The following is a 27,435-nucleotide window of genomic DNA, read 5'->3' on the forward strand; positions in this document are numbered from 1 at the left end:
TCATGGGGGGGAGAGAGAGGCCACCCCCTGTCATGGGGGGGAGAGAGAGGCCACCCCCTGTCATGGGGGGAGAGAGAGGCCTCCCCCTGTCATGGGGGGAGAGAGAGGCCACCCCCTGTCATGGGGGGGAGAGAGAGGCCACCCCCTATCATGGGGGGGAGAGAGAGGCCACCCCCTGTCATGGGGGGAGAGAGGCCACCCCCTTTCATGGGGGGAGAGACAGGCCACCCCCTTCCATGGGGGGAGAGAGAGGCCACCCCCTTCCATGGGGGGAGAGAGGCCTCCCCCTTTCATGGGGGTAAAAGAGAGACCCACCTTAAGGATTGCGTTTACTACCACAACAATTCATTCATTCCAAGAAGCACAGATTTTAAAAAATATTTTATTTTTAAGTATCTCTGCACCTAACGTGGGGCTCGAAGCACAACCCTGAGGTGAAGAGCCGCGCGCCCCACCGACCGGAAGCGCAGCGGTTTCCTACCACTCCAAAACCGGGACGCATCTTGTAGTCAGAGCTCCTCTTTTCACTAGCAACGTATTGTTTTCTTTCCTGAGTTGTACATAAAAGTAAAAATGCATATTTAAATCTCTGAATTTCAAATCTTAGATTTGGTGAAATTAGATACTGAATTCTTTGGCTGTTGTTCATAAATTTCTCCTATCATATGTATGTTTTTTATTATAAAAATTCAAGGAAAATGATTTTGAAGTGGGTGGTAACCTTTCACGAAATAATTTTTATGCCACTTTTGATCTCTATGAAGTGATTGGTGGTAATTTATATTTTATTTAATTGTGATACTTTTGGTTAGATATAATTATTTTTTCAGCATTTGGGTACTCTGAAAGTCCCTGGGAAGCAGATGTCTGCAGTATCTTGGGAAGGAGGAGGACTGAAAATTGCACTAGCTGTTGATTCTTTTATATATTTTGCAAACATTCGACCTGATTATAAGGTGAGAATTGTGAGTAATTGTAAAATAAATAAATAAAAAGCTATTTTTACTAAATAGACTTATTGTAGCTCGAACTATAATATGTTTCTTGCATGTATTCGGTCACTTTATTTTAGAAACCAGATGAAAGGAGGTGTTTTCAGCGTGAAGCCTTTAGAACCAGAAAGCTTTTCTAGGATACTCTATATGATTAATAAAATGCTCCCAACAGTCATGGCCTCAGCAGGAAGCAGACGGCACGCTCAAAAGAATAATTGAAGAGAGGTTGATGAAGGGCTTATTACAGAGGTGCGGGCAAGGTTAAGGGGTTCAGTAAGGGACGACAAAGCAAGCATCCAGGTATTAGCAAGAATGGGCAAGATAAGGAAGTATTACTGTTCTGGAACCCGCTGGGGCTGTGGTTATACAGGGAGGCTGCTCTGCCCGAGCACAGCTTCTGCCGACTGGCTGGACAGAGGCAGCTCCGGGGAGCGAAGGCTTCAGCCATCTCTGCACCTGCCGCTGCCTTCTATTGGCCAGAGCTAACTGGAAACTGGAAGGCACGGTAGCCCACGTGACGGAGTTCATAGAAGTTGGTTTCCAGGGCATAGAGTAAGGTAAAGAAGGGCAGAGGATGGATCAGAAGGGGAAAATGAGAATAAGCAGCCTAATACTAATCAGTATTTTATCTTAAATTTAACGTTTGACCCAAAACAAATGTGGAAGTATGAGATTAGTTGATCTGCAAAATACTAAGAATATTTGTTATGAAAAACTTGTTTTATTGTTTTAGAAGGCAAAGAGCCTTGAGAGCTGTCTGATTCGAGGACTAGGGTGGGAAAAATGCCAGATGAACCCGGAGCCTCTGATAGTGGCGGAAAGTAAGGAAGCGCTCAAATACAAAAAGGAGGGGCACGCCAAGGAGACAAAGGAGCCCACCTGAAGGAGCCCCCAGTGGCCCAAACTGGAATAGATGATGTGACATTGAATTGTAACCCGAATTATAAAATAAATGTCCACAAGCAAAAACTGATTGAAAATAAACAATTTAAGTAAATAAACGGGGGAGAAGGAACAAATCTTCCTTATAGAAGCATTCGAATTACTGAGGCACTACCCTGGCTGGTCCCCTGTCTCCCTAACTTGAATGTGAGTTTCATTTAGTGACTCACTTCTGAAGAGTAGAGTATGGACAGGGTGAAAAGGAAAGTCACTTTACAGAGGGGCCGGCAGACACCGCATTGCCGAGGTGACCAAGGCTAGCCTCATCACCGGTGTCACAGAGATATCACGCACCCCCTGATGTGGCACATGAGAAGAGCTGGTCACTTCTGTGATGGTCTCTTCCTAAAAATCCCAATCCGAGCAGGAGAAAAACCTCAGATGAACCCCAACTGAAGGACATTCTGCAAAATACCTGACCAGTACTCCTCAAAACTGTCCAGGTCACTAACACCGAGGGAAGACCGAGAAGTCGTCACAGACCAGGGGAGCCTAATGAGACAGATGACCAAACATAATGTATCCCAAGTAGGATTCTATGATAGAAAGAGAACATTGGGGGAAAACTAATGAAATCTAAATAAGGTGTGGAGTTTAGTTAATGGTACCGCGTCACTGCTAGTTTCTTAGTTGTGATGAAAGTTCCACAGGCAGAAAGGGAAGGTGCTCACAGCAGCGGGGAATGGAGGGGGGTATAGGGCACTCAGTCTTATCCTGGTGACTTTTTTATACATCTAAAATTAAAGTAAGAAGCTTATTTTAAAAACTAACTGTCATATAAAAAGTAAACATGCCTTAATTTTGAATAGTAAATATAGTCATAATATCAACTCTGAATATTGCTTTATTCAGGATTACATTAGTTAGCCCAAGAGAAAGAAGTTCCATAAGTCATAACTAATTCATATGTGACATGGAGGTCAGTAATGAAAGCGTCAAAGCTCAGAGTGACAAATGGCTGCCCCTGGGAAGAAATTAGTCAGAGGGGCCTGCATTTTATCTTTGTTTTAAATAAGCTGTGTAGAATTATTTGACTCTAAACTACGTGCACACATTACTCTGGTAAAAACAAATGTAGAAAATGTAGATAGGGGACAAAAGGCAAAGCATCTGTTTTTAAATCTTGGCTTGGGGACCCAGAAGTTAAGCTTTTGACGGGATCACGTCTCCTGTTGTCCCCGGTGCAGCTGTTACTGACTACTGAACAATGTGAGATTTTCACCACTGAAGCTTGCATCTTACAAATGGAAATAGGGAAAGTTAAACTAAATTTATTTTTGCAGTATATCCTTTGTTTTGATATTTTTGCAGTATATCTTAGATTTTTTTTGTTATTTTGGTGAGAAGAGGTTTTAAGCTGAATGTTTAGTGTTTCTGTCTTCTGTTCCTGAAGAATATATTTTGTCAGCATCAAAAAACCACGTTTCTGCAATATACAATAAGATTTTTTTGTTCCCCGTGTTAAATGTTCTCTTCCTCTTTCTCCCTCTCCCTCTCTTCTGCCCTCCCGTTCTGTTTCTTCCTTCCTTTCTTCCTAGTGGGGTTATTGCTCCAACACTGTGGTATATGCTTATACCAGACCTGATCGTCCGGAGTATTGTGTTATCTTTTGGGATACGAAAAACAACGAGAAATATGTTAAATATGTAAAGAGCCTCATTTCTATTACTACCTGTGGAGATTTCTGCATTTTGGCTACAAAAGCTGACGAAAATCATCCTCAGGTAGGTGTTCCTTCGCATGTCAGAGCTCAGATGGGTTAGCCTCTACCTTCTCGGGCCTGGCTTTTATACTGGCAGGAGCAGCAAAGTCCTGGGTCTGTTGGCCATGTCTGTCTGGACGTCTGTTTTGGAAAATGGTGTGACTCCATTGTGACTCTCTCTTTTTTTTCCCCAATCAGCTAATCCATTAGCGTTTCATATTGACCAGTTCAGTATAGAAGCTTTTTGTCTCTGAAATATATTTAAAAATTTTCAGTCTTTTTCCAAGTTAAAATTCCATGAGGAAAAATGAATATCCAGATGTCTGGTATAAATGCTCAAGAAATTATGTAACTATGATCATTATAACATTTTGGGCAGTTTTGACACTGAGAAGTATACTTTTATTTGGAGTTACATTGCTTTAAAAATCAATGTCTCATAGTGTAAAATAAATACTATAAATAATGCCTTTAAAAAAGTATAAAACAATTTAAATATTTGAAGAAGCATGTAAATTTTTCAAAAAAGGATTATCATTATCTTTGGCTGTGTTACAAATTATTGTATCCATTAAAAAGCATAAAGTTTTTGGTTTAAGGTGGTCATTTGAACAGACACCTTTGGCTCTGTTCTCTCTTGAAACTTACTAAAATAACACTAAAGGTATTTTTTAGAAAGTCATAAGCCCATAGGGACCAGACAGGGAGAGGAAATGGTAACATAGTTTTGGAGGTTAAGGAGTAGCTGGATTAGTGCTAATTTCCTTAGCAGACCTAAGAAAGCTGAGTCCTAAGTCATCAATAGAGAAATCAAAGAAGTAACCAGTTTTCATCCCAGAATCCTGAAGAGATACAGGACTTAATGGTACCTGCTAGGAGAAAGAAACAAATGGAAAAACAATTTGGAAGTACCAGAGATTATGCAGGAAGGAGAAAATTAAAAAGGTATATGAAGGGTCTTGTCTGGAGAATCTGACCCGTTAAAGAGAAAAGACCTTTATTTTTTTTTTAACATTTATTTATTTTTGAGAGACAGAGAGAGACAGAGCACAAGTAGGGAGGGGCAGAGAGAGAAGGAGACACAGAATTCGAAGCAGGCTCCAGGCTCTGTGCCATCAGCAGAGTCTGACGTGGGGCTCGAACTCACAAACTGTGAGATCATGACCTGAGCTGAAGTTGGATGCTCAACCGACTGAGTCACTAGACTTCCCAAGAGAAAAAACATCTAAAGGTTCTTTTATGGGGAGTTCCCAAGGAAATATCTCTGCCCTTTCATCTCACTATGAAGACCAGAATCATGAGCCTCACCCGTAAACCAATAGACTACAAGCAGCTTTTCAGTGTCGTTCTCCGAAATAGAAGCAGATAGACAAGGATTGTCAGACGTTTGAGGAAACTATCTCATTTAACACACACACACACACACACACACACACACACACACAAACACACAAAGAAGGAGAAAAGAATTGGGAGGAAGCAGAGACGAGGCAGGGAGAAGCATAATTCAGAAGAATAACGTCAAATTATTAGAGTTAAGAGATCCTACATCCATAAAACAAGGAAGTGATTCTATAGAAAAAGTTTTTGGAAACATGACAATAGCCATGAAAAATTTGGCAGAAGATTTAGAGGATAAAATGAAGGACAACTCTTATTAAGTGGAGCAGAAAGACAAGGAAATGGGAAACAGGAATGAACAGATAAGAAAATCAGAAAACCAGCCCTGGAAGTTCAATGAATAGGCAGGCAAAGAGGAGGAAAGTAATCCGAAGAAAATACTCAAGAACATTTCCCTTCAGGTTCTAGATTGAAAGTGCCTAACTCAGTGAATAAAAATATTTCCAAATCAAGGCACATCATTGTGATATTTCAGAACACGGGATAAAAAGAAGATCCTGTAAGCTTTCAGAAAGACGTCATTTGGTCAGGCGTCATAATGGCATTCGACATAACAGCAATACTTGGAAAACTGCTTTCAAAATTTTGAGGGAAAATGATTTCCCGTCTTCAATTCCATATCTGAAGCAGACTGCTAATTAAAACGAAGGCAGGAGACCGATTGCACGGTGCTTCCGGCGTGAAGGTTATGGACAAGATTGTGCTGCTGGTGCAGGCCTCTCTGGTCCTCAAGCTTGGGCGCCCCTCGGCCCTGCTCCTTGGCGTGGCCTCCAGATCCAAGCGCTAATGGCACCGGAAACCTTGGGCAGAAGAGGAAAGGAGGATAGCAGCTGAGGAGAAAAAGAAGCAGGATGAGTGGAAATGGATGGAGAGAGACCTGGCAGGAGACCAAGGCAACAGCATACTAAGCAGCACACCTGCCTTTCTCTGGGCTGGTGTGGATGAATAAAGCTTTCTGTGTCGTGTGGAAAAATGGAAAAAATGAAGGTAGGACGAAGACATTTTTAGATGTGCAAGGTCACCAGAAACTTAACCTCCCAAGCTTTCGTATCTTAGTTATTGCTCCAGGATATGGCTGACCAAAATGAGGAACAGACCGAGAGGAAGAAGCTGGATAACCTGAGCGCAGTGGCGCAGAGCGGTACCATGTGACAGTGTGCGGCTTGCCTAGGGAGTCCGCTGGTGACGGCGGGTCAGCGGCTCCAGAGGCAACTCGAGATGGAATTAACAGAACGCTTAATGTGGTTGAACCCTTGAGGGGAGATGGACTAACTGGGAGCTGATGGGGACTTAAGTTAGTAATGAATGTGGAGAAACCACGCCAAGAGAAAAAAGAAAGACAATTACCAACTGCAGGGAAAGCAAAATGCACTTGAGAATAAATCATGATACTTACAGCTCGGCTATGAATAGCCTTTACATAATCAAAATGTGCTTTTGAAATTAATTTTGTAATTAAATGGGTATTTTAATTAAAACTTTTAATTAAAGTATAAAAGCCTATATTAATCCCTAAAATTCTGATCTAACAAAATTGTAAGTGGAAAGCTGGAGAGTGGAAGAAATAGCATCATCAACCTGTTACTTAGGTTTGTGGAGGTAAATATCAAAAGGATGAGTTAAAGGAACTGAAAGCCCTTACTCCAGGGAGAGAAAATGGGAAATTAGGGGGGGACCTCTGTTTTCAGTAAGAAGCCTTAGGCACTCTTCCACTCTTTAGGCTATGAGCATGTAGATGATCTGGGGATGAACAAGCACAAGTTACCTGAGGTATTTTGTGGCAGTACATCAGCTTATTTTAAGTAGTGGAAAAGTAAATTATATTTTAGTATAATTTTTGTCATTTAGTTTCTTTTTTTAAAAATGAAAATTTTTTTCTTTTTTAAATTAAATTTTTATTGTAATTCCAGGGTTATTAACATGCAGTGTTATGTTAGTTTCAGGTGTGTCATATAGTGATTCAACACTTCCGTACATTACTCAGTGCTCATTGTGATGTATACTCACATTGTGTGTGTGTGTGTGTGTGTGTATGTAACACGTCTTTCTTTATCCATTCATCCATTGATGGACACTTGGGCTGCTTCCGTAGTTTGGCTACTGTAAATAATGCTGCAGTAAATATAAGAGTGCATGGATCCCTTTGAATTAGTGTTTTTGTATTTTTGGGGTAAATGCCCAGTAATGTGATTCCTGGATCGTAGTGTGGTTCTATTTTTAACTTTTTGAGAAACCTCCCCACTGTTTTCCACAGTGGCAGCATCGGTTTGCATTCCCACCAGCAGTGCACAAGGGTTAATTTAGTTTACATTAATGAAATTAAAGAAGTTTTTCTTGAGAAGCTGAAGAAAGAAAGAGAAAGTCTGTATGTAAATAGTACATAGAGAATTGGTTTATTTGAAATTGTTATTCTAATCGGGAGAATACCTCAGTAAAATAGTGTTGTTAGCACAAGATCTAGAGAAGGCAACTAACAGTAGGAAAATGAAGTTATCACTTTAAAATGATATGGTATAAAGTGTGCATTATGCTTGACTGTTTTACCAAGTATTAATTATTGATAATTAATTGTATATGTCATTTTTATATTGCTTCGAAGGAGGAGAACGAGATGGAAACATTTGGTGCAATGGTAACAAATTAGTTCTTATATAGCTGATTATAGGATAAAAATGAATTTTGAGGTTAGAGCTGGTCAGAAATTTTAGAAGTATGATAATGAGATGTAGTCAGTGTACTTGTGTTTTTTAGGTGGGTTCTTTTGATTTTTTTGAACATTTATTTATTTTTGAGAGAGACACACACAGAGCATGAGTGGGGGACGGTCCGAGAGAGAGGGAGATACAGAATCAGAAGCAGGCTCTAGGCTCTGAGCTGTCAGCACAGAGCCTGATGCGGGGCTCGAACCCACGAACTGTGAGATCATGACCTGAGCCAGAGTCAGCTGCTTAACCGACTGAGCCACCCAGGCACTCCTAGGTGGATTCTTAAAAATGACAGTGTTATATTATATTGAGAAATCAGTCTTGGTTTGATTTTAATTCACATATCTTTATGTTTAATGCTATAGATTATATTTGCTATTCTTTGCACTTTACAGGTTTTAAAAATTTTTTTAATTTTTATTAAAAAAATTTTTTTTAAACATTTATTTATTATTGAGAGATAGAGACAGAGAATGAGCAGGGGAGGGACAGAGAAGAGGGGGAGACACAGAATCCAAAGCAGGCTCCAGGCTCTGAGCTGTCAGCCCAGAGTCCGACATGGGGCTCGAACTCACAAACCACGAGACCATGACCTGAGCCAAAGTTGGACACTTAATCAACTCAGTCACCCAGGCACCCCGTACTTTACAGTTTTATCAGTTATTTCACAGTTGTGATACTTTACGGAGATAAGCATGATGTGTTAAGCGTTATTTCTTTTATTATACAGAAGCAAGCATTCTGATACTCTGTTTTATTTGTTCACAGTTTATGCTAGTTCTTTGTAATTCTATTGGCACACCTTTGGATCCCAAATATATTGATATTGGTAAGGAAATGTTAATGTTTATTCCCTCTTTCATCAAGTTTTATTTGTAAAACTAATTTAAAAGCCTAACTATGGCATTATTAGTTGCAATAGTGTTCTCTAAAACAAGAATGACCGTTCTTCCTGGTTTGCCAAGTCCAGCACCAGTTTACGCCCATTATCATGGTCAAATTATCAGTAATGCCCCACTTCACCATAGGAGTATCCTGGTTAATGCAATAAATGGTAAGTTTACTCTAAAAGCCCCAGTAACCTCACGACTGCTTTACCACCATCACTTGCTTCCAGTGGGAAATAGAACTCTGTGGGGGTTGGTATGCAATGTAATGATTAACATGTAATAAACAGGATTACAGAAAGAATTTTGCTGTTAAACCACTTTTATTATTAATAAGCTGCTTGTAAATACCTCTCTTCCATAAAAACATTTTAGCTGCTTGTAAAAGTGCATTTGCCCTTTCCAGATTTTTCTAATGAAATCAGTCTATTAATAGAGACAGGTTTCAAAGATTCCTGACTTTTTTTCCCCAGAACCTATTTGTTACTTTAAGTTTCCCATTCCCTCTATCCAGCAGCTGTGAATGTAACCATTAAAAAATTGCTCATCTTACTCTAAGTTTGTTTTGATAAAGGTCATTACCAAATATTTTACTGCCATTTCACTGTAACTTCCAAAAGCAATGTGTTTTAAGTGTGGTAGTTTATTGGATATGCTATTAGAAAAATTATTAGACTTCAAAAATTGAAAACCCATTGAATTATTTTCTGAATCTGAGAGCTAGTCATTTTTCTTTTTCCAGATTTCATATTTAACCTTAATCAAATGTTAGTGTCTGCCTTCTAAATGTATTTTGCTATACTCTTTGGGTGATAAAGGCAAATGTGAGAAATACTGGCTTTCATGATTTTATGCTGTCTGTTTATAGAGTTTTGGTAACCAGTTTTATATATTGATACTTTTCAACTCCATATCTTATGCTCCTTGTTACAGAGGTATACATATATTTGTTACATGATATATATATTAGTGTTCTTTGTTAAAAGGCTTAGCTTAAAATTATTACAGAATCTTATCACAGGAGTACCTTCTATTGTTTTTTAAGGGATGAATTATGTCAGTTTTTATATGCTTTTTCTTTTGTTATCAGAAGTTTTAACATAGAATAATAATGGTAGGGTTAGCCTCAAAGTAATTTTAATCATAGGTAGTCTTTTTTTCCCCCATAAAACCAGATGTAAATCCTTCACCTTCATAAAATGGCAAATACTGGAGGGCATGATTATTTGTATTTTTGAGCCTTGAAACTTTTTTTTTTTTTGCAGTCTCACTGGCTGAAATTTTCACAAACAGTTCTTTCACTGGTTCGCAGTAAACCCAGCCAAGGACTCAACATTTTTGTTTCATACATATCCTGTCAAATTCCTTTTTTAAGTTTGTGTGCCAAATTTTTGTGAGGACTGGAGGGTAAAACGAAATAAGTGTGGAATTGATGTTGTTCTGGAAAGTGTAATTTTTGTGTTGCTACCTACTCTTTCTCCTGACAATGTCTGTGGAAACTTTTTAGGAGAACTCTATGCATTATTGTACAAGTTTACTTTGTGACGCTCTTGTACTGTGCACGGAGGAGTCACGTGCCCTTTCTCGGTGTTCTTCCTTTGAGCTCTTTGGTGTACTTCTATTCAGAGTACTGCTTTTTAATCTGTGCTATAATTATTGATTTTCTCGTTTGCCTTCCCCACAAGATTTTGAACTTCTTAGAGATCTGCGTCTTGTTAATTTCTGTATCTCTTCTAACGCTGTGCCTGCCCCACACAAATGCTTATTGAGGGTATGGAAAATATTTCTTTCTATCATGAAAATAGAAAATGATAATTCATTTACTTAGCAAAACTTCGGTGAGTTTTTGGTACTGTACTGGATGTCTAAAGTTGTAAGAAATTGACTATGAAACTTCCTGTAGGATATCTAAACAAATAGTGAAACATAGTTAATCCACTGAACACTGGCTTACAGTTCCCCAGCTATGTGATAGACTGGTATTGTGCTAGGTGTTGGATAAATGGATATTAGTGAATAAGGACATCAGGGTTATCTTTCCTACTTAGAGATGGTTTCATTTGAGCTGAATTTTGAAGGATAAGTGACATTTTAAGGAGAGAAAGCAACATTTGCAGAGGATTGAAGGCGTGGAAAGTGCCTGGAAAGTACCAGGTGCCTGTGCTTTAGCCATTTTGGTGGGAGCTGGGAGGTGGCTTTCTAATGATGGTCTCTACCACGTGCCTGGAGTTGTGCATGGATTCTAGAGAAAGGCAATTTGATGAAAACATATCAGTGCGATTTCAGTTTACCAGATCTTTTAAAGAGGCTGAGAAATTAATAAGTAGGAAAGTAGAGGACCATTAGAGATGTAGACATTTATTTCAGGCCTCAGCATTAAAATATTACAAGCAGGTTTGACTTATTTGTGAATTCCTAGGTTGCGTTACGTTATTTTACATCCTTGCTTGGCTAGTGACTTCTCCCTATTAGTGTCACAAAGTTCAGTTAATGGAAGCATAATTATTTCCTTAAAAATTCTTGTTTCCAATAATCATTCTAGATGTTTGAATTTTTTCTTACCAAATAATGAGTAGTTGAGAGGAACATGGAATGCTTTTGTCCTGGTTGTGTTCTTTTTCTAAAATGTTCTATCTGTTAAAATTTGGATTCTTAACTTATTCCTGGAGGCTGAGTTCTAGAAAACTAAGAGCTAATCAGGACGGATCTCTTAAGGACAGTCTGGCATAATTTTTGTAGATAAGATTATCTACCCATATGAATTTGCTGAATTTACTCCCATACCAATCAAAAGAATGTATGTTTTAGATATATTTGTATTTGTTTTTTTTTGTATTGACTGATGGGCTTGTATATGATTTTATTATAAAAACCTATATAGGTAATAAAGGTAAAAATAATAGTAGCCACATCTGATACTGTTATTAACCCTGAGTTAGACGCAGTGTGCCGCAGTGGTCCGGAGCGCAGATTCTGGGGCGGGGTCACGGGGCGTGTGCCCACCCCCTCCGCTTTCTAGCCTGGACTCCAGCGGGTTATTAACCCCTCCCTCTTTCCGTTTCTTCGTCTGCCCAGTGAGGTTACTGATACTTACATCATAGTACATGTACTTGATATATATATATTTAAGTTAATAAATATTGGCTTTGAAATGATTATTAAGCATTTATTCTATTCTGAAGACTATACCATGCTTTATTTTATTATCTTTTTATCTTGAAAGCAGCTGTATAAGATATTATCATTTTCAATTGCAGTAAGGAAACTGAGGTTCAGAGAGAATAAGTGATTTATCTGAGGCCACAGAGTTAAGCAAGTATGTGTAGTTTGAATCCAAAAGGCTGACCCTTTCTATGAACCACTAACAATTTAAGCAGGCTAATAATAAGGTATTGTGATTATTTAGGATATATCAGAAAGGAACATGAGTATAATTTATAGTTGTATATAAACGTTGGTTAGAGGAATGCTTAGGAAACATTGTATTTTATTAGAAAATAGTTTATTTTTTTTAATGTTTATTTATTTTTGAGAGAGAGAGATTGAGAGAGAGAGAGAGAGAGAGAGGCAGAGAGAGAGGGAGACAGAGACTCCAAAGCGGGCTCCGTGCTGACAGCAGAGAGCCCACTGCAGGGCTCGAACTCACGGAATCACGAGATCACGACCTGAGCCAAAGTCGGACACTAACCCTACTGAGCCACGCAGGCATCCCATATTAGAAAACAGTTTAAAGTTGTGAACTTATTTCAAATCCCACTAAAGGCATTATGGTCATCGGCATTAGAGCATCTTTGGTAGAATTTACTAAACATTTAGCAGATGTCTTCTGACTTAGTGAGAACGGGGTCAGAGAAAGCTGAGCAGAGCCTGAGCCTGGCGCTCCCCAGGGCTCTGCTACTTCTCCGGGACCGCCTTTCGCCCCTTGTTCCCTACAGGAAAGGCTTCTGGCTCCCTCTAGAGTTCAGCAATAGTACCTGTTTTGAATAGAAAAATCTTGACAATTATAATGAAAAAAATCTTTAGCATGATTCAACTCTGCTGAATTACTTAGTATATAAACATTCTTGAATTTGAATCCCAAAGTTGGCAATCTACTCAATTAACATTTTACTGTTAGCCTGGTTTCTGATTCTTTGTCCATTTTCTCAGTCTCTTGCTTACTTAAATGTCTACTTGGACCACAGGAAGAACTCCATAAACTGCTATTCACACCATTCCTTTGTTCTGTCCATGTGAATGGTTACTTAGCTTACTATTTAATAAAGCATAAGTTTTACACTGTTCTAATTATTCATGAATTTAGAAAATAAGTACTAAAATGATCTTTAAAAAATCTCTAATAGTTCTTTTTTTAAATTAAATTAATTTATTTAAATTCAAGTTGGTTAACATACAGGGTAGTGTTGGTTTCAGGAGTAGAACTTAGTGATTCAGCACTTACGTAGAACTCTCAGTGCTCATCCCAACAGGTGCCCTTCTTGATGCCCGTCATCCATCTAGCCCATCCCCCCTGCCCAGCACCCCTCCAGCAACCCTCGGTTTGTTCTCTCTGTTTAACAGTCTCTTGAGGTTTGCCTCCCTCTCTGTTTTTGTCTTATTTTTCCTTCCTTTCCTCTATGTTCCTCTGTTTTGTTTCCTAAATTCTACATATGAGTGAAATCATAGGATATTTGTCTTTTTACGACTAACTTATTTCTCTTAGCATAATACACTCTAGTTCCACCCATGTTGTTGCAAATGGCAAAATTTCATTCTTTTTGATTGCTAGGCTGTATTCCATTGTATATACAATTTGGCTGTTGTTGAAGCACCGCTGTAAACATTAGGGTGCATGTGCCCCTTCAAATCAGCCCTTTTGTATCCTTTGGATAAATATCTAGTAGTGTAATTCTAATTTTAATTTTTTGAGGGGCCTCCATGCTGTTTTCCAGAGTGGCTGAGCCAGTTTGCATTCCCACCAGCAGTACATCTGTTGTTTCCTGGGTTGTTAATGTTAGCCATTCTGACAGGTGTGAGGTGGTATCTCTTTGTGGATTTGATTTGTATTTCCCTGATGATAAGTGATGTTGATCATCTTTTCATGTGTCTGTTAGCCATTGAGAATTTTCTTTTCTAACTTAATGAGGAATTATAAGATGTGAGATCAGAGGGAAGGATAAAAGCTGAAACCAAATAATATAATAGTGGGGGTGGGAGGAGTCAGTGGGATTTGATTTATCCACTCATCAGTCAGTGGACGTTTGGGCTATTTCTGCTTTTTGGCTATTATGAATAATGCTGCTCTGAACATTTGTACATGAGCTTCTCTGTGGACATTTGTTTTCATTTCTCGTAGGTATATACCTAAGAGTGGGGTTGGTGGGACCTGTGATAACTCTGTATTTAACAAGTGGAGAAACTGTCAAGCTGATTTTCAAAGTGGACGCACACTATTTCCCTACCATTTCTCTACATCCTTGGCAATACTCATTATTGGCTGACTTTTTGATTCCAGTCATTAGAGGGGGTGTGAAGTAGTGTCTCATTGTGGTTTTGATTTGCATTTGCTTGATGGCTAGTGATATCGAACATCTTTTTCCTTTGCTTACTGGCCTTTTGTATATGTCTTCATTGGAAAATTGTCCATTCAGATCCTTTGATCATTTTTAATTAGGCTATTTATCTTATTGAGTTGTAAGAGATCTTTACATATTATAGAAATAATTCCTATCACATCTATGATTTACAAACATTTTCTTCCAATCTGTGGGTTGTCTTTTCATTTTTTTCATGGTGTCTTTTGAGGCATAAATGTTTTAAATTTTGATGAAGTCCAGTTTACCTACTTTTTTTTGTTGTTGCTTGTGCTTTTGGTGTCATATCTAAGAAAGTCTTGCCTAATCCAAGGTCACAAAGATTTATTCCTAATATTTTCCCCTAAGGTTTCTACAGTAAGTTTAGCTCTTACATTTAGGTCTTTGATCATTTTGGTGTTAATATTTTTGTATGGTTCTACAAGATTTTTTTAAATTATTTTTTGATTTTAGAGACTGCATGTGGGGTATATTGTCTGAAATGAGGGGTTGAATACAGTGGTCACTGAATTCCTTTGCAGCAGAAACATTCTGCGATTCTGTGTAACCGTGACCTAATTGTTTTAATGCTCTTTTAAATAGTGCCATTATTTGTTGCAATGACCAAAACCCATGTGATAGCAGCTTCAAAAGAAGCGTTTTATACCTGGCAATATCGCGTGGCAAAGAAGCTCACAGCGTTGGAAATCAATCAGATCACGCGGTCTCGGAAAGAAGGGAGAGAAAGGTATATCTTTTGATGCATGGTTTTTAGTAGCTCAGCCATATTGCATTTAAATCAGACATGGTTAATTCTAAATTGACATGCTTGAGAACTGTAAATTGTTTTGATTACTAGAAACAATATTTTCCCATTAATTTCAAAATCTGTCAAATTATTTTTTTTAATTTATCAAAATAAATGAGAAGGAGTGTGGTGTAATAAAAGAAAGCCCTTAGAGATAAAGACTGGAAGTCTGTGTTTTTATAAGGAAATAGCTATTCTCTCTCAACTGCTCTCCCCATGTTAGGATTATTATGCTGTACTTGAAAATGATTATTCAGTTGAATATCTGACCAAAGCTTCGTTCTTATGGGTTAGTGGCACAGGTCTTTCTGGGAGGGAGGCGGTGGTTCCCAGTATCAGTTACCATAGGATAGGAATGTTCTTACTCACGGATATGGAGGAGGTCTTCAGGTAGCATGAACTGGTCACTTGGGTTTCTTTCTCTTGCCCTGGATTCCAGGGAGTCAGGTTAAGTGATGGAGAGGGCTCTACCACGTAGAGAAGTTAGGACTAGGAAGGGGGTTCCCTGTAGTAAGTTTCCAGGCATAGATGTATTTTCTGTGTTTTGTAAGTTACATTATTTCAGTTGGTGATATTCTGTATTTTGCCCTAAGCCTGCCTTTATATATGTATGTATGTACATATGTATGTATGTATGTATGTATTTTAAAGTTTATTTATTTTGAGAGAGAGTGTGTGAGCAAGGGAGGGGCAAAGAGGGAGAGAGAGAGAGAGGGAATCCCAAGCAGGTTCCACACTGTCAGCACAGAGCTTCATACGAGGCTCGAACCCATGACCCGTGAGATCAGGACCTGAGCTGACGTCAGAGGTTTTAACTGACTGAGCTACCCAGGCGCCCCACCCTGAGCCTTTAAATAAAGCATTTTCTTGAGTGTTTTAACCTAATGATTCCTAATCAGGGCATAGGCCTCTGTTGGGAGTGGGCAGTGGGGGGTCATGTCAGAAACCCTGGATTGCTTTTTCAGATCATCTTCCCTCACACATGCATGTTCTCTTAATGGAATCTTCCCTTCCCTTTAAGACTCACTCATGTACTAGTAAGATAGGAGATATGTCCCCGGTAAAAATATTTTGGATGTTTGAATGCATATGGAAGCAAAACAAACAAAAAACCCAAAAAAACCAATTGAAAAATGCTGTAACTTCTCAGTAGTTCTGAAAGTCTAAATAGGAAGAGTCTTTGGCCTTTTCGGGACAGCATGTGGCAGTGGTAGCAGTAATAAGCAAGAGGACCGCCATCTGCAGGGACAAGGTAGACTTTAGGACAAAGTTGGGACAGAAAAGTCTAGCCTCTCCGTAGAGTCCTCTGGGAGCCAGCTAACGCTGTTCTGGCTTTAAGATGGCAGCATTTCCTTATATTTCTGTGTGGGGTAGGACCGGGCAGGTTCTCTCTGGACCTCACTTTCCTCATCTGTAAAGTATCTTTGATGATAGTGATAACAGCCAATGTTGAGTACTTCTTACCGGCCACATATCCCAGTGCGCCTAGTCAGTGCTCTTATTAATCCTGTTTCACAGAGAAGAGACTAAGACACATGAGCTTAAATTATTTGCCAAATATCATTAGTTGATAAGTAGAGATGGGACATAATGCCAGGTTGATGTGGCTGTGAAAGACTTCACAGATTGGCCTTTCTTAGAGCACCCCACTTGTTTTAAGAGAGGGAAGGGGATCATGTGATCTCTTGAGAGCCTCTTATTCTAACTGTTGACTTTTATTTTGTGATAACTAAGTAGAAACAGTAGCTGGATATACTTAATAGAATTGAAGTAAAATACAGAAACATGGCACCTCTACATTTAATTATTTCTTTTTAACATATATTTTTGTTCTATGTTTAGTACTTTTCTATTAAATTCAACAATTTAATCTCCTTATTGATCAAAGTACAATTACGATTTCAATTTAACAATGATAAAATCTCATAATGTCTTCAAGATAGAAAATGGCTTGATTCTCTCATGATTATATTACATTTATGATTTCTTGATGAGCAGGCTCTGTGCAAATGTGCTTTACAAGCATCATTTTATTCATGCCTCTTTAAAAAATCCCTGCAAAAGGTTGCCCTTTTTTCCACATGGAGAAATTGAGGATCAGTCAAGTCACTTACCCAGAGCTTCGTGGCTTCTGTGTGATGCATCTTCCCTCTTCATCTCCACTCGTTTCAGGATTTTTCCAGCAGACATAGCGCGCTTGACAGTATATGGCACAGGCTAGGCAGTAGGGATACAGTCTTTGCTTCCAGGAAACTCACCAACTAGTGGGAGAGACGAGTAAACCAGCGGGGGTACTACGGTGTGAATAGTGTTATAAGGAAGGTGTCAGTGAGATGCGCGAAGTCCAGAAGTGGTCATAACACAGGGAACATAGGGAACAATTCTTTAGTTTAGAACACAAATTCCATTAGTAAGAGCTTCCCAAATACATTTAGGCTTTACTTTTATTTATTTAAAAATTTTTAATTAATTTTTTAAGGTTTTATTTTATTTTTTGAGAGATGGAGAGAGAGAAAAAGCACGAGCAGCAAGGGGCAGAGAGAGAGGGAAACAGAATCCAATATGAGCTCCAGGCTCTGAGCTGTCAGCAGAGTGCAGTGGGGGTTTGAACTCATGAATGTGAGATCATGACCTGAGCCGAAGTTGGACACTCAATCGACTGAGCCACCCAGGCAACCCTAAATTTTTTTTTAACATTTATTTATTTTTGAGAGACAGAGACAGAGCACAAGCAGGGGAGGGACAGAGAGAGGGAGACTCAGAATCCAAAGTAGGCTCCAGGCTCTCTGCTGACAGCTCAGAGCCTGATGCAGGGCTTGAACCCACAGAATTTGAGATCATGACCTGAGGTGAAGTTGGGTCAAAAACTCTTTAAAATCATCAAGACATTAATGTTTCATAACAATATTCACTGGTGACATTCAGTCCCTTAATTATGTTAGAGATTATGAGATGGTATAATCTGTACTTACTCTATCTTTGAAATTTTGATTTTTTTTTCAGAATTTATCATGTTGATGATACTCCTTCTGGATCAGTGGATGGGGTGCTTGATTTTAGTAAAGCCATTCAAGTAGGTGAACTTACTGCCAGCAAATGATACTATCTGTAGATTCTGAAGTACTGTAATTTTACCTTGAGATCTGTAAAAAGAATTTGTTTTTAGTGAATAGCATCATATTCTAGTAATTCTTAAAAGCATTTCTATTCTGAAAACCTTTTTCTAGGTGTGTTTTTTCCTTCTTTTGATTTTTAAAAACATTTTTTTTCTTATTCTTTTTTAAAATTTTATTTTAGAGAGAGAGAATGAGAAGGGGAGGGGGCAGAGGGAGAGAGGCAGGGAATCTTACGCAGGCTCCATGCTGAGTGTGGAGTTCCAATCCACGATGCGGGGCTCAGTCCCATAACCATGAGATCATGACCTGAGCTGAGATCAAGGGTCAGACACTCAACCAACCTGAGCCACCAGGGGCCCCAAACACATTTTTGAAGTAATTATAGGCTCGCAGGAGGTTTGCACAGTTAGCACATAGAACGTTTTTACCCCACTTCCCAGTGGTGGCATCTTCCATAACTGTAATATAATATCAAAAACAGGAAATTGACATTGATAATGGCGCTGTTAACTGGACCTCCACCTGATTCCTTACTCAGTTTTCACTAGTTTATACACGTCCATGAGTGCGCATGGTTGTATGTAATCTTCCTGTCTTGCCTTGTGCTGTTTCTTCGTTTTCACGCACGTTCTCCACCCCATCCCTGCCCCCTGGCAACCGCTCTTCCGTCTCCATTTCTGGTTCTGTCACTCTGAGAATTCTTTAAATGAATGGGATCGCGTGGGATGTAACCTTTAAGGCTGGCTTTTCCTCGCTAAGCATAAACTCTTGAGATCCGTCCTGCGGGGCTGTGCTTCCGGCATCGGCTCGGCCTTCCTGACTCAGCGCAGGTTCCTGGCTCCCTGCACGCTTCTGTGTCAGGGAGCGGTTTCTGCCTCTGTTGCCCTCCCAGCTCCTGAATGGACTGCTCCTTTTATCGTTCTGTTCTGCGGTTAGGTTTTCAGCTCGCCGTCTTCCTCAGTAGGCTTTTGAGTAATCCCTGAGGGGAAAGATTTTATTCAAGAGTCTCCAGGGCTTAGTTCAGCTTCTTGCATATAGTAGGTGCTCAGTAAGTGAATGTGTAAGTTAATAAATATGTTGAAGTATTCTTCTTAGTGAATTGCATACTACTTTATACCAGATTAGTCATTCAATAAATATTTGTTAAAGAATAACAATTGATTTATTTTAGGGCACTCGGGATCCGATTTGTGCCATAACTGCATCTGATAAGACACTGATCGTGGTAAGTTCTTAAAAAAGTGATTTTATGAGCAATAATTATTTAAATTATAAAAATAGAGTAAGGTAGTATGTTTTGGATTTGAATATCATCTTGTGGGTACCTAGTTTTCTAAGCCCAACATAATAAATAAGAAAGTTTTAAGGATTGCCTCACAAATTGTTAATCATTCACAAAAATAGCTATTAATAAAAGCAGTAGAAGAGTGGCCAGCCGGGGAGAGTGTGACACTGGCCTGCGCGAGCCGCACGAGGGTTGGTAGGTGTCGAGTGGATTGGACGGTGGCAGTAGGTCTTAGGAAGCTCCCTCCTGGATGTGGCCCGCGCATTGGTGTTGGAGAAAGCGCTTTGGCTCAGCTGCTTTCATACGACCTAAAATGAAGAGGTGGTGTGTTTGCTAACCAGTAAAATAAAAAAGTCCAGGGCAAACTTTTGCTGAATTTTTCAAATAAAATGAATGTTAGGGTAGCTTTTCTTGAGCTCTGGCATTTGAAAATACTAATTTTAGAACCGAATGTTTACTTTAATATCGTAATGCTGGTGGAGTCACTGAATTTCAATTGTGTCAACAGAGACTTAATGGTGTGTATTTACAGTTCTAGCTGTGGCCTTTAGCCATCAGAGAATTTTATGAGGGACAAAATCTTAAGAACGTATTATTTGTTTTTCCTCACCAAATAAATTTGGTGTATTTTGAAAGCAGTTTGTCTTATAGGGCCTCGTTTTCTTTTTAGATTCTTTGCTCAAAGGCAGGTGTTTTGGTTGTGCTAGTGGTGTTTCTGATGTTTGCAAAAATAAATAACACGCAACTCATACCAATCATAAAAATTGATATAATTCCCAAATGACAGAGTCTGTCTATAACAAACACAGAGCCAGAAATTTTAATGGAGAAAATGTCTTCTGCATGTAAAATTTCACTGTTGAAATGTAAAAGGTTTTAGAATCATTACCTTTTCAAACCTTTAAAGCCACAGGACCTCCTTTTCCAAAAACAAAATCTTATTTCCTACCCCAATATGGTAAATCTCCTGAAACCTATACCTCTCTTTTTACATTAAAAAGTATTCTCCTCTTCCCCTTCCCACCCTTTCTGATGGGCCCCTCCTGAGGACCACGCTGCAGAAGTGGGGCTGCTCTGATTAAAGGGGAGGAGGGAAGGATGGCCTGAGCGGAGCCTCCCACCTTGTCCCCTTGCCGTGGCCAGAGGGGCAGAAGGGTTCCGAAACCACAGTTGTCTCCTATCTGTCATACCAACTATTGGTCTGTCCGCGATCAGGCTGGCACCGAGTTACACTGAAGCTTCTATTCTGTTCTATTTTTAAACACATATTTTTTTTGGAATCTCTAATCAGCTTTTAATGCAATATTTTATATCTTGAGACTTCCTCACATATTCTAGGGAGATACCCACTTTGTTAGACACATGGTTTGCAAATATTCTTCCAATTTGTTCTTTGTCTTTTCTTCTCCTAACAAGGTCATTCACAGAGAAAAATTTTGATTTTGGTGAATGCCAGTGTATCAGTTTTCCCTGTTAAGGATCATGCTTTTGGTGTGTCAGTTCCAAGCTGCTGCCTAGCCTCATTTATATTCTTTTTTAAAAAAAATTTATTTAGGGGCACCTGGGTGGCTCAGCCGGTTGAGCCTCTGACTTTGGCATAGGTCATGATTTCAGTTTGTGGGTTTGAGCCCTGCATCGGGCTCTGTTCTGATAGCTTGGAGCCTGGAACCTTCTTCAAATTCTGTGTCTTCTTCTCTTTCTGCCCCTGCCCCACTCATACTCTGTCTCTCTCTCAAAAATAATTAAATGTTAAAAAAAATTTTTTTTTAAATTATTTAAATCCAAGTCAGTTAACATAATTGTAATAGTGGTTTCAGGAGGAGAACTCAGTGATTCATCACTTACATGTAACAACACCCAGGGTCCATCCCCAAAAGTGCCCTCACCCATTTAGCCTGTCCTCCCCCACCTCCCTTCATCAACTCTGTTTGTTCTCTGTATTTAAGAGTCTCTTATGGTTTGCCTCCCTCTCTGTTTTTATCTTATTTTTCCTTCCCTTCTCTTATGTATTTCTGTTGTGTTTCTTGAATTCCATATATGAATGAAAACATACAGTATCTTTCTCTCACTGACTTATTTCACTTAGCATTATACATTCTAGTTATATCCACATTGTTGCAAATGGCAAGATTTTACTCTTTTTAATTGTCAATATTCCCTTTGTGTGTGTGTGTGTGTGTGTGTGTGTGTGTATAAAGAAGACGTGTGTGTGTATATATACATGCATGTGCCCCTTCAAATAAAGCTTTTTACATTTTTATTAATATTTTGTTTTTATTAATAAGTTATTTCTTTTTAAAATTTATATCCAAGTTAGTTAGCATATGGTGCAACAATGATTTCAGGAGTAGATTCCTTAATGCCCCTCACCCCGTTAGCCCATCCCCCTCCTGCCACGCCTCCAGCAACCCTCTGTTGTAATCTATATTTAAGAGTCTCTTATGTTTTATCCCCCTCCCTGTTCTTATATTATTTTTGCTTCCCTTCCCTTATGTTCATCTGTTTTGTATCTTAAAGTCCTCATATGAGTGAAGTCATTTAGTTGTGTTTCTCTGACTAATTTTGCTTAGTATAATACCCTCTAGTTCCATCCATGTAGTTGCAAATGGCAAGATTTCATTTTTTTGATTACTTGGTAATACTCTTTTGTGTATGTGTGTGAGTGTGTGTGAGTGATAAACACACACACATATGCATATATATGTATATATCTATCTCACATCTTCTTTATCCATTCATCCATCGATGGACATTTGGGGCCCTTTCCATGCTTTGGCTATTGTCAGTAGTGCTGCTATAAACATTGGGGTGCATGTGCCTCTTTGAAACAGCACACTTGTGTCCCTTGGATAAATACCTGGTAGTGCAATTGCTAGGTCATAGGGTAGTTTTATTTTGAATTTTTGAGGAACCTCCATACTGTTTTCCAGAGCGGCTGCACCAGTTTGCATTCCCAGCAGCAGAACAAAAGAGACCCTCTTTCTCTGAATCCTCACCAACATCTGTTGTTGCCTGAGTTGCTAATGTTAGCCATTCTGACGGGTATGAGGTGGTATGTCAGTGTGGTTTTGGATTTGTATTTCCCTGATGATGAGTGATGTTGAGCATTTTTTCATGTGTTGGTTGGCCATCTGGATGAATCAGCCTTTTTGTATCCTTTGGATTAATATGTAGTAGTATAATTGCTGGGTTGTAGGGTAGCTCTATTTTTAATTAAAAAAAATTTTTTTTGAGAAACCTTCATACTGTTTTCCAGAGTGGCTGCACCAGTTTGCATTCCCACCAGCAGTGCAGAAGGGTTCCCCTTTCTGCCCATCCTCACCGTTTGTTTTTCCCTAAGTTAATTTTAGCCATTCTGACACATTTACACTAACACTCATTGTATCACTGCTTCCGGTCCTCTCCCTTTCCCACTAACTCGTATCAGGTGGTTGGCTATGGGATAAAAACGTAGACTTTCAATAACCACTCTTTCATATGGTGATCTTATATTGATTTTTCATATATATGAAATTTAATTCACTAAGTGCTTTATATTTTAGCTTTTAATGTACCTTAAATATTAACATAGACAACAGCTCTAAATCTCCCTGGTTATTTCTTCCTTGTGACATAAGGAGTTATGTGTTATTGAACAGCTAAGTTTCTGACTTCTTTCTTGAATGCTACATGAAAAAATATTAGATCACCTTCAATCACTTTTAAAGGGTTTTAATTAAATTAGGAGATAAATATGTACTCAGTAACATGACTTAGTATCAGAATTGGGAATTAGTTATGACACCATCACTTTAGTTTCTAAACAAATGTATGAACATAGACCTGTCATTGTAATTTAATATTATGCAAATATGCTTTAGTAATCAAACGTAATTTCCGTAGGGTCGTGAGTCTGGCACCATTCAGAGATACAGCCTTCCTAATGTTGGTTTGATTCAAAAATATTCCCTTAACTGTCGAGCCTGCCAGTTATCCCTGAATTGCAATTCCAGGTAAGTCTGAAAATTGTCCTCACGTGGATGCTGGGTTTAGAAGTTATCAGTTGGGATTGTTGAATTTATGTAATAAATATAAAGATGTGTGTTTGTTTTAAATTTGTCATATAGTTCAGTGTGGTTTTACTGTTATACATTTATATTTAAATGTTTATTTATTATACTGTATTTAGATGTTTTTCTCTATTGGGCAAAATATAGAAATTTAAATGCGATACTTTAAATCGTTTGCATGTCAATTGCTTTAATTCCTTTGGATACTTTGTCCTCACAGGGAGGCAAAATGGAGAGTAGTCCATGTCTTCTATCAAGTTTATAAAAATTTGTTTAAAACCAGTTATTTCTTTAAAGTCATTTCTTTTTTTTCTTTTTTATTAATTTTGTTTTATGTTTACTTATATTTGAGAGGGAGAGACAGACAGAGCATGAGTGGGGTGTGGCAGAGAGAGAGGGAGACAAGGAATCCAAAGCAGGCTCTAGGCTCTAGGCTCTGAGCTGTCAGCAAAGAGCCTGACGTGGGTCTTGAACTCATGAACTGTGATATCATGACCTGAGCTGAAGTTGGACAGTTAACTGACTGAGCCACCCAGGTGCCCCTTAAAGCCATTTCTGCCTTTTTCCCAGATTCAGATGAACTGATTTTGCAGATGAAGGGTAATAGGTAATTATTTGCATGATTGCTGATTATCATTTTACCATTTTGTTTCCCTTCTCCCATTTCATTATTTGTAGTCGTCTTGCTATCATAGATATCTCAGGAATTCTAAATGTCTTTGACTTGGATGCTCGGGTAACAGACAGCACAGGCCAGCAGGTCATTGGCGAGTTGCTAAAATTGGAGCGGAAAGATGTCTGGGATATGAAGTGGGCCAAGGATAATCCAGATTTGTTTGCGATGATGGAGAAGACACGAATGTATGTTTTCAGAAACTTGGATCCTGAGGTAAACACGAGACATGAGCATTAGCAGCACCTCAGTAATGAGCCAGATATCAAAACCTGGCTATTTCCCTTTTGTTTCCTTAAGAGGTGTGTTGGTGTTGGCTGCTTAAATTTCTAAAAATAAATAGGAACATCTCTGTGGAGTTGTAAAATATTTGGTCTTAAGTGGGAATAATACTCATCCTTTATTAGTCTCTGCTTTCTCTGAAAGGTACTTCCTAAGCATTTATCTGTTCTTTTTAAAAAGTGGAACCATGGTCTCTAATACATAGTCTTTATTTTTTTCTTGTCAAAGTTAAGAAAGAAAGAAAATAAGTAGTAATATTTACCAAAATTGCTTAAAACAACAACCAGAAAAGTGTGGTTTTGAAATTGCCTTGTGCTTTTATTCTCTTTTGCCTCCCTGTCCACCTTAATCTGCGCTTACCTTATTTATGTTCACAGGCACTCTATCGGTCACTAATCTTGGTCTTTCTCACTCTGATAATTATATGAATTGCAAGTGTGGACTGATTAATCTACCCTCTCTGGAGTATCAGGAAGCCCCTTGCTCACTAATTTTAAAGTTCTATTTTGATTTTCTACTTGTGGCTCACATCAGCTAATTTTTTTTTTAAGTTTAATTAGTTTGAGGTGGGGGGGGAGCAGAGGAGGGGCAGAGAGAGAATTCCAAGGAGGCTCCACACTGTCAGCGCAGAGCCTGATGTGGGGCTTGAACTCACAGACTGAGATCATGACCTGAGCTGAAGTCAAGAGTTGGACACTCAACCGACTGAGCCACTGGAGTGCCCCATATCAGCTAATTTTTAAGTTTGGAACTTTCCTGTCAGTCTGCTCTGGATCAACTGTTAGCATTTGTGTTTACGAAATTCAAAATAATTTGAGTGGTAGCCTAATCAAAGCATCATTGAGATAAATTTTTATATAATTTTTGAATAATTAATGGTTTTCAATTGGGAGTTTTCTGTTTGGTTGTTGTACCCAACAGATATAAACAATAATAAATGAGTTGATAAATATCATTAATTGTGATGTATGGGTTTACAGCTTCCTTTTCGGAAAGAAATTGCATGCTTGGCCCCTGAGTTGCCCAAGATCTTGTAGAGCGATTATTTAGTGGTAAACTATTTGTCCCTTTAATATCTTAAATTGTTTTCACATTTCCCCATTTTAGCTCTACTCAGAATCTTTGGGCTGGGAAAGGACCTTACATAAATTGCTCTCAAAGGCTTTGTTAGGAATCTTAAGGATCTTTATAATTTTTAGATGTTGAGTGTGGTTTAAAGGAAAGGCTTCAGCGTTGCTGCATTTAACCTGTAAACAGGGGATTCTTTCCAGGCTCCAAGGGAAATTTGACACTTGCCACAAAATAAGCGTAAAAATTTGACAGGTAACCACAGGCTCACCTTGAGAGTGGGAGAATACTTTTTGAATGTTAGGGTCCTTTTTCCGTCTGTGGCCCTGTGCGTCCTAAGTCAGAAATCGTATGCCTGGGCGAGTGTTGTTCCTGGCTGCCTGTAATGTGTGTGTAGCACACACGCTCAGTCTAGGACCGAGGGAAGTCTTGGCCTGGTGCAAAGTGCGTTTTGAGTAGTTTTAACAGCGTAGCCCTCCCCTCCTTTTTTGGAGTTCATTTTCAGACTTGGCAAGTAGTTCAATTTCTGTTGGATTTAGAGCTAGATGAATTTCTTTCAACCTCACCACTGACTGGATTTCTTTATGAATCATGCTGTGCTGTTTTGCTCAGTCATGAGGACACTGGCTGGCCGTGGTCCCTGCTTGGTTAGTTACTGGTTGGTTGCTGCCGTTTGTTCCTCTGGCTGCTCAGTGATCGATCATGTAAGGACATACTCTTCAAAACAGAATTTACTGGGGCTCCTTTAGGGCGTAGCCTTCTCTTATTATTCAGAAGGTAAGCTGTTATTTGACAGTTAATACTGAATACATTTTTATCTGTGTGTTATGAATTCTAGATTCACACCTTTCTTTAAGTTGTAAAACTTTCTTCAGATTATATATGAAAAATGGTGCCATTTGTATGTGAGGTTGTAATTCACTGATAAAGCATTTTTTCTGAGAATTTGGAAATGAGTGTTTAATGTTGATATTCCCTGCTTGGTCATTTGCATCTCTAGTGACCTTCTAAAGGTACTGATTCAGCTTTTCTAGTCTTTCTCTTGGATCCTCCCTTTCATTGGTACTGTTTCATATTCACATTCCTTTCATATCTCATATTTTTATCACTCAACTCACTTTTTATACTTCTTTACCAAAAAAGAGGTTTTCAAATTTTTGAATCCATATCTTCATATATGCATAGTCATTTATTTAGAAATTGTATACATGACCTACCAAATTAATACAAGTACATTATCAATTATGTCCCTAAATAGAAATTCTAAAAGAATGAAAAAAGTACATTTAACAGGCTGAAGTGAACTTTATTTTCAGATGTCAGGGTGCAGTAGTTCTTGCTGCCATTAACCATTGTCTCGAGCATCGTGCACGCTTGCATTATTAACTTTGCGTAAGTCCTGTGTTTCAAATGGTCTTCTTGATAATTTTCATTTTTTTTAGCTGACTTTCTGTCAGATCCGATTCAAATGTGACTGACTTCACTTGGTAATGTGGCTAACGCCGGAATCTGTGCCCCGAGTAAAGGGGGTGACCGCTCTGCCTCGTGGTGTTAGCCTGAGCTTGCGTTATCTGTATTCACTTCACTCACACATTCTTCCCAGGGAGACTTTGAAACCGCTTGTCCACTTTATGAGAATTAGCTCACAATTAGACACAATAACCGCTAAGTCCACTTAACTAGGGGTATACACACTTGAGTATGTCACAATATGCTGCAGTTAAATGGATAAGTGCTTCAAGATACTTGCTACGTTGTACATGTTCTGAGCCCTTCTGACATATGTACTGAGCAACAGTACTTAATGTAGTATAGATTAGTGAAGTTTTAAATACTTTCTTGATAAAAATAAATTTCTTATGTACTGAGTAGGGGAGCGTATCCTGCCTTTGTTGATCACTGGTCTACAACTTCATATTCAGTGGAAATGTGGATGATATCTAGTGAATTTTGGAAAATAAAGAGAATTA

At 38.7% G+C, this 27,435-nt stretch overlaps 1 protein-coding gene and 1 pseudogene across 2 annotated transcripts in view; both read left to right on the top strand.

The window, feature by feature from the left end:
• The window catches only part of WDR35 (WD repeat domain 35), a 55,203-nt gene that overhangs the window by 13,714 nt on the left and 14,054 nt on the right, over positions 1-27,435 (top strand). The window contains exons 9-17 of one of the 2 annotated variants that reach the window (XM_029938248.1): positions 831-956; positions 3,476-3,661; positions 7,640-7,672; positions 8,514-8,574; positions 14,788-14,932; positions 17,996-18,065; positions 19,280-19,333; positions 23,276-23,385; positions 24,121-24,331. In XM_029938248.1, coding sequence (XP_029794108.1) covers positions 831-956; positions 3,476-3,661; positions 7,640-7,672; positions 8,514-8,574; positions 14,788-14,932; positions 17,996-18,065; positions 19,280-19,333; positions 23,276-23,385; positions 24,121-24,331 — 996 coding nt within the window. The remainder of the gene's footprint in view (positions 1-830; positions 957-3,475; positions 3,662-7,639; positions 7,673-8,513; positions 8,575-14,787; positions 14,933-17,995; positions 18,066-19,279; positions 19,334-23,275; positions 23,386-24,120; positions 24,332-27,435) is intronic. The other variant, XM_029938249.1, reaches the window with a different exon arrangement.
• LOC115290397 lies at positions 5,729-6,366 on the top strand (annotated as a pseudogene).

The sequence above is a fragment of the Suricata suricatta genome, chromosome 4, assembly GCF_006229205.1.
Source record: "Suricata suricatta isolate VVHF042 chromosome 4, meerkat_22Aug2017_6uvM2_HiC, whole genome shotgun sequence".
NCBI lineage: Eukaryota > Metazoa > Chordata > Mammalia > Carnivora > Herpestidae > Suricata > Suricata suricatta.